Below are 15091 nucleotides of genomic sequence, written 5' to 3'. Positions count from 1 at the left end.
AGAGAGGAGAGTGATAGCGACCGTCATGAAGTATATGTGGTACCAGTTTGTTAAAGAAAACGTAGTCATCATTGTTAATTCTGCTATTGCTTTGAACTGACCGCGATCTGGGTCGGCAGAAACGCAGCACAGTTGGTAAAAACAATATGTATAGTTCAAGCACAGGCCTCTTGTTGGTCCTCATGACACTAACTCTAGCTTCTTGTCGATCGCACAACCTCAATATCAGTAAAGAACAGCGCCGAAGGTCTTGACTTGCATTTCATATCCAGCCGTCCTTCTCCTCCGCTTGAACGTTCGCGTCGGATGTTTTTCCAACACGATGGCACTTTACCACCACGTGAAGTGAGACGGCCTTTGTGACCAGTCATGCAGCTGCAGTCACGATGTGGCTGCAGTACGTGACTGTGACGTTGCATCGTTGAGCCCCAGCTTTGCTGTTTGCTCCTGTGCCGGCCGCATGGTGGAATTTCGATAGAGACAGAATGCTAATACGCCTTTATACCATACGTTATGTGCAAGTTATCAAATACGGTGGTCAAAATAACGACAGGGTACAAGGCCTGCCACGTCGTGCTTTATTATTAAACCATCTTTTCGGCAAGCCAAAGCGCCAAATTTTGTTTCCCGCCGGGTATACTTCTGTGCCAATCGCAATGGCGTACGCATGAGACCCCGCACCTTGTGAGTGAGCGAGAAAACATTTCTGAACATCCTGCAAATTAATGGCGTGCGTATCGGGCACACCAGGGACAGTAGTCTCTCGGTAGCCTTCCTGTCTTGCTGGATAACCCTTCCGGTCCTGCTGGATTTCGTATCCCCATAGTTTATGCTCTAAGATGGCTTCCCTACGATCACAAAATTTACATTTGGCCCCAGCATGCAATTCTGGAAACATGCAGTTAAGTTGCACTGGTTCGTGTAAGTTCTTGTTTGAAGGATCCTCCTGTCAACCGTGCACCTGAGACGTGTTCAGTTTTGGTCTAGAAGATAAATATACGCTCCTCTACTTTCTACAGAATTGGGTAACATCAGTGAATGAGAAGAGTCTTACCCCACCTTCCCATGCATGTCCTTCTCAGCCAAAGACTCCCCTCCCCCAACCCCTGTTGCTCATTGGATGCGTTACGCGACACCCTTCCTCGATTCCTCGAGCAGCGCAGTGTTAATCGATACGCATGGGCAACTCGGAAAAAAATTAAAGCGTGAAATCTTGGCCAGAATACTCAGCAATGGATACAAAGACACTCAGTCATCGTTGACAACCAGTTCAAAAGGGCAACCATTCTATGGCTCTATGGTATTCCATTGTCTTTTTACCCACAGCGTGACAGGTAATTTATTCACACATATTTTGTACAGGTGCTGGCGAACCACCGTCGATATGTGCGTAGCTTTGAACGCATTGGTGCATTCGGCTTACTTCCGCAATGTCGAACGTATTGCCATGTGGATCGAAACAGCAGTTGCACTTGCAACTGCTCACGAGCGGCAGAGATGCGCTTGAATAGAAATAAGGCCACAACACATTGAATGTGTGTCAGACAAAGGGGTACAACTTTTGGCATGTGAAATCATAAATAGACGCTCCTGTTTTTAAGACCATATGAACATCACGCTGACTAGCCTTTTTTATGTGCGTATTATTCTAATTAAGACCCCGAGATATGTGATGGCGGAAGTAATTAACCGGCGAAATCGATCAAAAGAAATTGAAAGAATAGCACTTGCGCTTAGAGAAGTATCTACGAAATGGAGGAGTACTTGCTTGACGAAAACCAAGGATGCTTTATAGAACATTGAAGGCACTTGATGCGAAGATCAGCAGCACCGAAAGCCACTGACGAAAACTCCGCGTGCTTAATGGGCAATGTTTATGAGAGATACATGCCGGCATCACGCTGCTGCCCTTGGAAGTTACCAGATCAACTCAAACTTGCAGGAGCTATAATCCGACAGACAATTCATCGTCGATTCATGTGGTGTGGCGGCAACACGTTTAGACTTGCTCCCAACAGCCCAGCCATGCTGCCGCCTTCAGTCACTCACCCCGATGAAGCGAGATGAAGGGGCTCCGGGAATCTTCACGGGGCATGGTGGGGGTGTATATTGGGGGGGAATTCAACTAACCCCACCTCTCACTCCCTCAGAAAAAAAAAATTCTCTAGCTGCACCCGTGCGGGGAACACTTCGTAGCAGATGGAAAATCCTGCCTCAGCACAAGCTTGACATGTACCTGTTCGCCCGATGATGAACATAACATATAAAACCGCCGACACATATTGCAGCTGCTTAAAGCACGCACAAAAGCCGCTCTAACAGGTACCAGTAGAATTGAAGAGGCTGTAATCGCCCAGGCAAGCGTTGATATAGTTTCGCCTCAATGCTCGGGCAGTTGTGCGACCATACATGAATATTCTTGTTGTTTCCATCTCCCTCTCTTCATACATTGACAGCGTACGTACGTTGTCTCAAGTGAACGGACCTCAAAAAGAAAGCAAGGTAGACGTATACAAACTTGTCTGGGCTGTTGAAATTTGTTTGACGATGGACTACCAAATCACCCAAACGCTCACGTTAATCGATTGCAAACTCGTTTGGTATCGCAACTACACAACGTTAACTTGATATCACCACACCGAGGGTGTTCGTCAGCGTTAACTTGATACAACCACATTACCTGTAGTTTTCGAGACAACTTCAGCCAGGCATCAAAACTAAAACGCTTCATACTCCATGTTAACGAAACCGGGGTGGCCGAAAATTACGGAACCCTTCACTAAGGCGTCTTTCATATACCGTGATTTCAAGACGTAAAGGCACAAAAGTAATATGAATTATTATTACTCCATAACCCGCCTCAGTAGTCTAGTGATTACGGCGCTCGACTGCTAACGCGGAGGTCAGGTGATCGAATTGCGGCTGCAGCGGCAGCCGCTTCGATGGAAACGGAATACCAGAGGCTCGTGCGCTTAGATTAAGATGCAGAGAACACTGGGAGGTCAAAATTTTTGAAGCCATTCACTACGGAGTCTCTTGCTATCATATTGCGGTATACTGAGACGTAACGCCCCAACATTTGTTATAATTTACTCAATAGCAAGGAAGCCTGAGTGCTCATAACATGCGAGGCTGAGTGCTCATGTGCGTACGCACCTGAGACTTTTTTCTCCTCCTGGTCCTGGTCCTCCAGCTGCTTGATGACCAATTCAGCCATGACCGAGGCTCGCCTCGATTGCCTCGCCTGGTGGAAGAAGGCCTCGGGAGGTCCGGTCACCTTGTCCAGTTCGATGTCGCTGTTGCGCCGCTCGTACGAGCCCCCGCCCACGGGGCTCAGCCGGTCACGCTTCCGGTGGTGTTTGCCGTTGCCGCCGCCACTACCGGTCTCCATCTTCCCACGAGGCATCTTCTACACTTGACTCTCTTTTCCTTCTGAGAACAAGCGCTCACACTATCGTCGTCACCGTTGCGAGCTGAACAGAACAGGCACTAATCGAAAAAAAAAGATAACTGAAACGAAACCTTAGACTGAAACGCAGAGATCAGGTTAGAAGGTCGATGCCAGCTTGTATCCGCTGTGTTCCTTGAGAAGAGCACTCCTGGGAATCACAGTGCGAACGTGCAGCAACCGCCGAAGAAAAGGGGAGTGGACTCGATGATGATGGCGAATGGCCGTGACCCTTCGATCCTTCTTTCGAATGACGCAGTTCGACGCAGGCAGTGCACGACGGACAGAACTGTGTACACACTCTTATTCTTGCAATGAGCCGAGAAGCACAGGTAGCTCGGTAACTTGCACGAACGGCAGTAACGTAACGTTTAAAGCGTGGCGCCGACGAGACGCCTATGTCAGCAACTCCCTTTACGACTCGCAGCAGTTCGTCTCATTCCTCCAAGCTGACGCGAGCTAACTGCAGCTTCGGCTACAACTAAACGTCAATCTATCTTTTTTTTCTCCACTTTACCTGAGTGTGCGTACCTGGCCGTTATGAGAAATGCGTTACACCCTGCCGGCGCGGTGAGCGAAAGCGACGGTTTTTTCGAAGCACGTGAGCTGCCGGCAATCCTCGACAGCCGCGCATTCGCTGCTCGCTGCTGGGCCGCATTGTATCAGAAACAAGAGAGGCACGCGGGAGGAGGTGGAGGAGGGAGGCAGTAAAAAAGAGAGAATCCGAGGCCTGGTGGCTTGGTCGGCGCGCTGTTTGCCGAGCAGGCTGCTCTCAGCGCCACGATGCCGCTACGGTGAGACGGTGCCAGTGCAGGACGAGGAAAGAAATAATACCAAACAGAAGTGTATATAAACTGCATTACATGCCTCTTTGAAGAGAGGCTGTCTGTTGGCGCGTATCTGGTCTTGTAACGACGACGCCCTGCAAGTCCAGACATATCTTCAAGAAACTTTGGGACGCGTATTGTGACGGCAGTTTGGCGCAGATGCAGGCTGACGATGTTTATGGTTGTTATCGTTCGACAGACACAGGTCTCGGCATGTTACTATAAGGAACGAAATGGGCGTTGCAGGTGAGGCAGCGGAGAAAAAGTTGACGTCGCCAGCCGTGTGTCGACGTTTTAGACATGGACGTTAATGATACATCGCACCCTTTCATACGCTCCTTAACCTCTTATCCTCGCCCCATGAACGAATTGTGTTGGCGTAACTGCGACCCGCAAAAGTCATGCTAATAAATTAGTTAGCGAAAAGAAAACAATAAAACCACTCAACTCGCCACTAAGCTTAAAGAAAAAAAATCTAATCGCGAAACAGGGCTGCACATCATCGTCACTTTTTTTCTAGTTTGGCAAGAACTTTCGGGAAATTCCCAAGTACCTGCCAATTGCCAATATCGTATGATGAGAATGAAGAAGCATAAGAAATCTATTTCTTTCCATTTAGTAGAAGCACTAAATTTCTTTAAACCAGTAAATAATATCGCAAGGCAACGGGTAGTACCAATGTTGGATGTAATCATCTGATGGGGGTGCCATTTCTGCCCCCTATGTTGACTCAGTCAGACCTTTTACGTCATTTTTTTTTCATTCGTAGGGCTTGATTCATATGTGAGGTTTACCGTCCCCCCCCCCCTAAATAAAAAAATTGGTAGGGCTATCGCTACGCCTGTTTGTTTGTTTGTTTACGATAATGGTGACCATGGGCCCCTGAGTTGCATTCGAAGAACGGTGCGTTTCCCACCTTTACCCTGTAAAGCCGCAGGCCTTTGTGAGAAGCGAGTCGTAGCCTCATTTCATTTTTTCATCGATTGCGGAGTTGGTTTTTTTAATTTTTTGTTGTGACCAACGGAGAGGAGAGGGGGTCACACCTGACCCCCCCCCCCTGAGAGGGAATCCTGCGTCCACCAGAAAAATTGGCAAATTTTTTTTTTGGGGGGGGAAGGGCAGTTATTTTGATATCGAGGGGGGTGGGGGGCACGGGTTTGGTGTGCCACCCCTAGCTTCTCCGCTCGCGTCCGCCTATATGGTCACTTGATTGACATATAGTGGGCAGCGCATGTTGTTGCATGTGTTCCTGTTCAGGCTAGTTGTTTCCAGTAGCGTTATATATACCCTTCTCTTATAGAAATCACAATACCAGCAGCTGAAAGAGACTTATCTATTCCTCCTCTCAGTTGATGTGTAGATCCTGTCCAGCACCATCTAGATCCCGCCGCTCTCTGAAAGATCACCTATAACGTCGTTTTGCGCTGCCACAAGGATCGCAGGCACTTTACCTGGTCTTGGACTTCTTCCGTCATCGGCCCACCTCTGACCCAGTTACCATGCGATGCGGTTACGTCATCATGTTATGTTACGTCAGTGTGACGTCATCATAACGTCGTATGGTGACGTCATCACGTGGTGATTTTTCCGCATCACTCGTTACAGACTCCGCGGGACGCCGACGGTCAACTGTCACGTTTGATGAGGCGTCAAATGTTTTTGCCTTATCAAAGAAATGCCCATTGGCAAAAGCGTTTTCATTTTGCTTCACCTAACGATCTCTCGTACAACACATTTTGGCGATATAGACAAAATTTGGTGACTTCTTCATCTGCTGCGTCCCAAGTATATAGCCATATTGCTCAGCATGCCCCATGGTCAGACTTGCACCACGAACGCCCAGATGAGCGCTGTATCAGAGTCCTTCTGCATGCATTGCCATAATTTGCTATATCGCACGAAATCTGAGCAAAAGCGGCATCCTACTGTCTCGATACGGCTCGCTTCTTACATCTTATCCGTAAAAAAAAAAATCTTCCTCCCCCTTCTTTCTGTCATCTTCATTTTGGTTCCGCGTCGAACGTGTGAAAGAATACGACGCAAAGGTGTGAGGCAAATGTACAGAGCGTGCGCAAAACAGTCGTCCAGGTTCCAGCGCACTTGACGTTGCCATAAAGTGAATATAACTGCTGCCTATACTGCCGTCTTATCAGCATGGGCAAGCGCGAATAATTCTTTACGGTGTTTGACGATCCAGGACACGGGGTTGGGAAGGCATAACGATGGAGAGATAAAGAAACTGTAGAGGAGGAATACCGGGACGGCAAGCGACACTGACACGGAAAATATTGGTATATGGACACCATGAAAACAGACTGCTACCTCTACACCTGCCTTAAGTAGAAATAGATAGATAGATAGATAGATAGATAGATAGATAGATAGATAGATAGATAGATAGATAGATAGATAGATAGATAGATAGATAGATAGATAGATAGATAGATAGATAGATACGTTCAAAAATCATGTGTTCCACAAAATAAATACTATAAAATGCGTTCGAATGTTGTGGTAGCAGCGTGATGATCATCTATATATACTTTGAAAGATGTTTCAGCACACGAACAAAGGAAAAAAGGAAAAAGTTGGGAGGGGGGAGCCGCGTGTGTCGCGTGCCTGTACGACACAACAAAGAGTTATTCCGGCAACCGGAGCGAGCGGCACTCATTTGAATTAGCCATCATTCGTACGTGCGCGACCGGGATACATATCGTATTACGTATATATGGACGAGGCGCACATGCCGCGTGATTCCGACTTCCTCCTTCGCTGCTGTGAAGAGAAACAAAACAAAAAGTGTATTACATTGCGTCACAAAGTGTGCGTAACGTGCCGGATGTGCCGACGAAGCAGCGCCGGGGCATCATATCGTCCCTCATTGTTGCGACGATGAGATGTATTGCGCTTGCTACGTACTCTTTATTTATATGCGACGCTGCACACTGCCGATCATGAAAACTTGTATACAGTATTTCTGGCGAAATCGGAAAAAATACAGCCAAAATTGTACGTCCTCTTAGTCGTCGATTGATTGATTGATTGATTGATTGATTGATTGATTGATTGATTGATTGATGATGATGATTTGTTTGTGGGGTTTAACGTCCCAAAACCACTATATGATTAGGAGAGACGCCGTAGTGGAGGGCTCCGGAAATTTCGACCACCTGGGGTTCTTTAACGTGCACCCAAATCTAAGCACACGGGCCTACAACATTTCCGCCTCCATCGGAAATGCAGCCGCCGCAGCCGGGATTCGATCCCACGATCTGCGGGTCAACAGCCGAGTACCTTAGCCACTATAGACCACCGCGGCGGGGCGTCCTCTTAGTCGTGATCGTTTAATGCGCGTCATATATATCCGGTGTGGCGCTATCAACATTCGTCTGTGAATCTTGTCCTGACCCCTTGTTGCCGCTGCTGTTGTTGCTGTTGTCATAGATCTTGCTGGCTTGGGGAAGACACGATTAAGTAAATTTTGTCAGCAACATTATTTTTTTCATCTTTGAAAGCATTATACTGCCGCGAAAGGTTAGCCACGTCCAAGTAGCCGCCGCAATCATCATGGCAAGAGCAGCAGCAAGACCCGGCTGGCATGCGTCACGCGTTCGGGTGCTCCAACAACGAGGAAGAGGAAGTTAGTTGAATCTGTGCCTCAGGGTCAACGATTGAAGTTACTGAAGTTACAGAGGAAGAGTTAGCACAAGTGATACAAGGTTTGCCCTCGTCAGCTCCTGGTCCGGACGGAATCACAACTGCCATGATAAAAATATTATTCAAATTATCACCATGTGACCTACTAAACACTGTAAATTATTCGTTAAAATATGCCTGGATTCCGTATGAGTGGAAATTAGCTAAAATAGTGCCGATACAAAAAAGACAAGAATTCGGATATGTCATAGAAAACATTCGACCCATTTCTCTTACATCTAATATGGTGAAGCTCATCGAAAGAGTGCTCAATAAAAGAGTTATAATATGGATGGAGGAAAATTCGATATTAAATCCAAATCAAATTGGCTTCAGAACAGATTGTTCAATCTGGTGTGCACACGCAGATTTAGAAAGCCGCATTCAGCTTGCTCGCAAAAAAAGACAACATGCGGCACTAGTGACATTGGATATAGCTAAGGCATACGATAGTGTAGAACATTCAGTATTATTAGACATATTAGAGAGCCACAATCTCCCAAAATATATATTGGCGTGGGTGAGGGAATTTTTGAGAGGAAGGGAGTTTTATTGCTTTAAGGATGGTTGCGCATCGTCAAAGTGCAAACAAACACGTGGTGTCCCCCAAGGCGCTGTATTATCGCCAGTTCTATTTAACATCCTAATGAGCACTATACCGCATTGCCAGGACGTGAAGGTGTTTGTATATGCTGACGATATTGCATTTTTCACGGCACATAGTGACATATATTCTTTATATCAAACGCTACAGAGATATGTCAATATGCTGGAGAGATGGCTAGATGCAGTCTGCATGACCTTAAATGTAAATAAGAGTGCAGTATTGATATTCCCGTTATCCGATCCCATCTCAATTTCAATATGTTATAAACAAGAGCCCATTCCACAGGTGGAATCTCTTAAATATTTGGGAGTAACTTATAATGCCAACCTAAACTGGACTCCTCACATAGAAAGCATGGCATCTAAAGCACAACGCGCCTTAGGAATTCTTCGTAGACTGAGCAGCCGCCGATATGGTCTACGCAGAAGCACAATGGTGATGATCTATAAAATGTATATGCGACCAATCCTAGAATTCGGGTGCGTATTGTTCTCAGGTGGCCCTGCCTATAAAATAAAGCCTCTGGTCATGCTGGAACGAGAAGCCTTGAGATTGTGTCTAGGACTACCGAGGTTTGTAAGAAACAATGTTTTGTATCAGGAAGCACGATTACCTACATTGCCTTGCCGTTTTCGTATCCTAACGGTTCAGACGTTTCTGAAATTTTATAGCTATGCGCCAAGACGATCTGAGTATGATTTTATAAATGACCCAGACAGCTTTTTTCTTGCCCATTGGCCACGCTTTCGAACACCTCAAATTGTTTTTGTCCAGAAACAACTAGATAGGTTAAATGTAAAAATTCGAGATGTGATTGCTGCGCAGGATACAAATCAAATTCTTAAGATTGAATTCGATGACATTTTTCCCTCTAAGGCTAAATTACAATCCTATAGGGTATTAAATAGCCGACTGCAGGATTATCTTGCACACGCGGAAACGAATGACATTATTGCCACAGATGCTTCAGTATTGGATGAAAAGACAGGTGTAGGTATATACTCACATTCGCTTGACTGGTCTTTTTCATTAAGATTACCGGATTTCACCCCAGTTTTTGAAGCTGAGCTGTTGGCAATAGTTCTAGCGCTGCGAAAGCTACCTTTGAATGCCGCTAATGCGATCATAATAACGGATTCCCTGTCAGTATGTACGTCGATTACGGCGTCAACAAAATCGATGGCCTTAAAGACGCTCCTTATGCTAGTTCCTCCTCAGCTGCAGCTACTGAAATTAGTATGGGTACCCGGTCATTGCGGCTTAGAAGTAAATGAAATCGCCGACTCTCTAGCACGAGCAGCATTGGAAGGGCCAGTACTATCAGTCCTTCCCGAAGTGGCCACTATAACGGCGACAAGATACAGAAAGCTTGCGCTCAGTGCAGACGCTATGGAAGCAATATTGTCAACACCAGAATTTACTCACTTAAGATTTCCATGGAAAAGTCACTGGTGTCCTACAAAACAGTTGGAAACCATAATAACCAGATTTCGATGTCGTGTCCCCCCGTTAAATTTCTATTCACATAGGGCTGGTCTGGCGATATCACCACAATGCAACTTTTGTTCAGAATTGGAAACAATAGAGCACTATTTTTTATCATGTCGCCGATACAAATTGCTTAGGAAAACATTCTTAGCCCTCCCATTCGCTAGCCTGCGGTTGAACTTATCTGCAGAAAACATACTTTCCTTCGGTGCTTACGATCTGGGCTTCAGCCACGAGAACGTTTTCTACGCAGTTTGCAAGTACCTGAATGAAAGTAAAAGAATTAAGCTTTTAATTGCGTGATTATTAATCATGCAAAAAAAACTAATAATAATTCCAACGAACACAAGAGCATTGTTTAACTATCCTGATTCTTATTCAAGGTAATGAATAGTTGTCTTATCTGCACGAGTGACAAGCAACTATTGCATTCCATTCATTCTGACTAGGGTGTCTTTATTTTTTTTATTCTTTTTTTCTGGTGGGTGGTTTCGATATTAAAAAAAAAACTTACCTAAGTCATCGATTCTTGGCCAATCCCCCTGAGTGGGTACGAGCCATGTCTGTGGATTCATCATCATCATCATCTGTGCCTCTCGTCTACTCGGACTCCACGACCATAGTCACTAGGCTTGTGGGCACAAGTTCGCCCTAATAAAGTTGCTTGTTTTTTAGCCTGTCTGCCTCAGCATCGCTACATTTCTGGTGGAGTTGCTGGGTTATGAATCGAAGCCCCGCGAGCTCAAGACAGCGTAGCCCCGACGACCAGCCTATCAACCCCGTGGAAGTGACTCCTGTACACCAGAGGGCAAGTCGCCGTCTTCGAGGTGACTCACCTGAGTTCGGTCCTCTTCACTTCTCACCAAGGGGAATTCAAACTATGGATGCCACCACTATGACTACCCAGGTAACACCAGCCCAAGTGTTCATTAGCCAACCGCACCAGCCGCCAGTATTCCACAGCGACTCGTACGAGGATGTTGAAGATTGGCTGGACCTGTTCGAGAGAGTGGCGCGCTTGAATGGATGGGACGAAAGAGAGAAGCTCCGTCGCGTATACTTCGCCCTGGAAGACTTCGCAAAGACATGGTTTGAAAACCATGAAACCTCGTTGTCTACCTGGGAGGTATTTCGACGACAAGCGGTGGCTACGTTCGTGAACGTAGACCGAAAAGAAAAAGCGGAAGCTGCTCTTCAATCCAGGAACCAGCTCACAAACGAGAGTGCTGCCATGTACATTGAGGACATGGTCCGTCTGTTCAAGCGTGCGGATTACAACATGGCTGAAGATAAGAAGGTGCGCCATCTGATGCGCGGAGTGAAGCAAGAGCTGTTCGCCGTTCTCGTCCGCAACCCTCCAAGCACTGTTGCTGAGTTTTATTCGGAAGCGACGGCTATCGAAAGAACACTAGAACAGCGCGCTCGGCAGTACAACCGGAATGTTAACTGCGCATCCGCACAGCTATTCTCTGGAGGCGTGCGAAACGACGTTGAAGCCCTGCGAGAGCTCATTAGATCAGTTATTCGGGAAGAACTGAGCAGACTGCAAATGCCCCAGACTTCAACTGCACTATCCTTTACAGACGTTGTTCGTGACGAAGTGAGGCAGGTCATACGATAACCAGAGCGTGAGCTGCAGCCAGTTCGACCTATCCGAACGTACTCTGAAGTTCTCCGACAACCCACAGTACACAACAATGCAGCAGTTGCGATGGCGGCGACTCCTCTTCCATCTACAGCACGCAGCGCACCTCGTCCACGGGAACCAACGGCTACCTATCTGCCCCCAGGAGCACGTAGCACGCATCGCTATGCGGAGCCTAGGCCCAGGAAAAGTGACGTCTGGCGTGATCACGAGCGCAGGCCTCTTTGCTTCCATTGTGGCGAAGCGGGTCATTTGTACAGATTTTGCCCTTACCGACAGGCTGGATTAAGAGGCTTCCCGTCGTATGCACCGTGCCCCCGAAACGGCGAACGACCAGCGGAGATTGAGGAGTACTTGTCCACGCGCCAGAACTCGCCACCTCTACGCCAACGTCGGTCACGGTCACCATCGCCTATGCGCTACCGGTCATCCAGCCCACGTGCACCTTCAAGGCAGCCTGGTCATCGCTCTCCAAGTCCACTCCCGGAAAACTGAAGAAAGCGACCTGTGTAGGCGAGGCCGCTGATAACATCAATTACGAAGATCCTCCAATATGGCTTGAGGGCGACGACGGTGTATTTCCGGTAAATCGGTGCAACCACGAAAGCGTTACTTCAGATTTGCGGTTGAGAATAGAAGGATGGGAGCTGAATGCCTTAGTCGACACCGGTGCTGATTATTCAGTGATAAGTCACAAGATGGTGAAGAAGCTAAACAAAGTTTTGACACAGTGGAGTGGATCGCAGATACGCACGGCAGGTGGTCACATTATTACGCCCCTTGGCAGATGCACCGCAAGACTTGAAATACGGGGCTTTATTTACGTTGCCGATTTCATTGTGCTACCAGAATGTTCAAGAGACCTCATTATAGGAATGGATTTTTTGCGAGCTAATGGCGCCGTAATTAACCTGCGTAGGTCCAGCGTGTCGTTTTCGACTGAACGAGCTATACCTGTATAGGAATCTGAGGGACGCCTAACTGCTCTACGCGTTGTTCATGATGACGTAACTGTGCCACCACGCTGCAGCATAATGGTGCTCGTAGAGAATGACGCATCTTACAACCGCGAAGGCATAGCGGATACAAATGTAGGGCTGTTTTTGAAGAAAGGTGTCTGCGTAGCTCGGGGTCTTGTTCACTTGACGAATGGCCGTGCAGATGTCCTACTTACGAATTTCTCCAATGAACTTCAACGCATCGCTCAAGGCACGGCTATTGCCTATTTACACGACTTCTGTATGGCGACAGAACTATGCAGCTTAACCACGTCAACCACTCGACCAGTGGCCTGCAACATCGACACATCCGTGACCGTCAACCAGAGCCTTCCGGACAGTCAAAAGAAACAGATTTACGCCTTAGTAAACGAATTCTCTGATTGCTTTTCAATTGCCTCGAAGGTCCAGCGCACGTCAATTACGAAACACAGAATTATAACGCAAGACGACACGAGGCCTATATGCCAGCATCCATATCGAGTGTCACAGAAAGAACGGGAAATCATTAAGAAGCAAGTGGAGGAAATGCTTTCGGATGATGTCATCCAGCCTTCGTATAGTCCATGGGCGTCCCCCGTAGTGCTCGTTAAGAAGAAAGACAACACGCTTAGATTCTGTGTCGACTATCGAAAACTCAACAGTGTAACTAAACGAGATGTCTACCCCTTGCCACGTATTGACGATACACTAGATCGGCTGCGATCCGCAAAGTTTTTCTCCTCCTTGGATCTGAAAAGCGGATATTGGCAAATAGAGGTAGACGAGCGGGACCGTGAAAAAACGGCATTCGTAACACCAGATGGCCTCTACGAATTCAAAGCGCTTCCATTCGGCCTCTGTTCCGCGCCAGCGACGTTCCAGCGAATGATGGACACTGTCCTCGCGGGATTGAAATGGCAGTCATGCCTAGTGTATTTGGATGACGTGGTGGTATTCTCTGCAACGTTCGACAAACATCTAGAGCGACTGCGCACTGTATTACAAGCCATCCGGTCAGCAAACTTGACAATCAAACCCGAAAAATGCCACTTCTGCTTCGAAGAGCTGAGATTCCTTGGACATGTCATTAGTTCTGACGGTGTTCGTCCTGATCCAGAAAAAACAGCCGCTGTTCAGAGGTTCCCTACACCCAAAGACAAAAATTCAGTGCGTCGATTTTTGGGTTTATGTGCCTACTATAGGCGATTTGTGGAAAACTTCTCAAAGATTGCGGAACCTCTTACAAAACTAACGAAAAACGACGTGCCCTTCACATGGGAAAGCGAACAACAGAAAGCTTTTGATGAATTGAGAAAACGGCTACAGGGTTCACCAATACTTGCCCATTTTGATGAGACAGCTGACACTGAAGTCCATACCGATGCCAGCAATGTCGGCCTCGGCGCCATCCTGGTCCAGTGGCAAAATGGTCAAGAGAAAGTGTTAGCCTATGCCAGCCGCAAACTCTCAAAAGCTGAGGCAAACTACTCTGCTACTGAAAAAGAGTGCCTCGCAGTCATCTGGGCAATAAATAAGTTTCGACCCTACCTTTATGGTAGACCGTTCAGAGCTGTCAGTGACCACCATGCTCTATGCTGGCTAGCAAATCTCAAGGATCCGTCAGGTCGACTAGCCAGATGGAGCCTTAGGCTGCAGGAGTATGACATTACGGTCGTATACAAATCTGGAAGGAAACACAGTGATGCCGACTGCCTGTCACGCTCTCCCGTCGATCCAAGTGTACCTGAAGAGGAAGACTTCCCGTTTCTAGGCGTTGTCGACGCATCCGAAATCGCTCAACAACAACGAGATGACCCAGATTTGCTGGCGCTTATACAACACCTGCAGGGTCTCGACGTTCAAGTACCTCGCATATTCTCCAGAGGGCTCTCCACGTTCTGCCTTCGAGGAAGTGTCCTTTACAGGAGGAACTTTGAACCTAATGGCGAAACGTTTTTACTAGTCGTGCCCACAGCCATGCGACAGGAAATCCTGCATGCATGCCACGACGAGCCAACATCCGGCCCCATGGGTGTGAGCCGAGTATTCGCCAGGATTCGCCTGAAGTACTATTGGCCTAAGTTGCTCGCATCAGTGCAGCGCTATGTGAAAACTTGTCGTCAATGTCAACGGCGCAAAACTCCAGCCGTAAAACCAGCCGGCCTTCTCCATCCAATAGACCCTCCGGATGCCCCATTCCAACAAGTCGGCATGGACTTCCTAGGACCTTTCCCGACATCATGTGCAGGCAAGAAATGGATTGTGGTAGCTACGGACTATCTGACCCGTTATGCTGAGACTGACTCTCTGTACAGTGCGACAGCTGCCGAAGTCGCCAAGTTCTTTGTGAACAACATAGTGCTCAGACATGGTGCGCCCATCGTCGTTATTACGGATCGG

The 15091-nt window shown here is 47.3% G+C and overlaps 2 protein-coding genes across 3 annotated transcripts in view; one reads left to right on the top strand and one right to left on the bottom strand.

The window, feature by feature from the left end:
• The window catches only part of VhaSFD (V-type proton ATPase subunit VhaSFD), a 36039-nt gene extending 32045 nt beyond the window's left edge, over positions 1 to 3994 (bottom strand). The window contains exon 1 of the mRNA XM_037412477.2: positions 3157 to 3994. Within this exon, the coding sequence (XP_037268374.2) occupies positions 3157 to 3406 (250 nt within the window). The 5' untranslated portion in view covers positions 3407 to 3994. The remainder of the gene's footprint in view (positions 1 to 3156) is intronic.
• Positions 1 to 15091, top strand: part of LOC119166981 (blastula protease 10) — a 64257-nt gene that overhangs the window by 5331 nt on the left and 43835 nt on the right. The gene's annotated exons all lie outside the window — the stretch shown is intronic.

The sequence above is a fragment of the Rhipicephalus microplus genome, chromosome 1 (genome assembly GCF_043290135.1).
Source record: "Rhipicephalus microplus isolate Deutch F79 chromosome 1, USDA_Rmic, whole genome shotgun sequence".
Lineage (NCBI taxonomy): Eukaryota > Metazoa > Arthropoda > Arachnida > Ixodida > Ixodidae > Rhipicephalus > Rhipicephalus microplus.
Note: the sequence above shows the minus strand (reverse complement) of the source record. Positions and strands in the feature narration are given on the sequence as shown.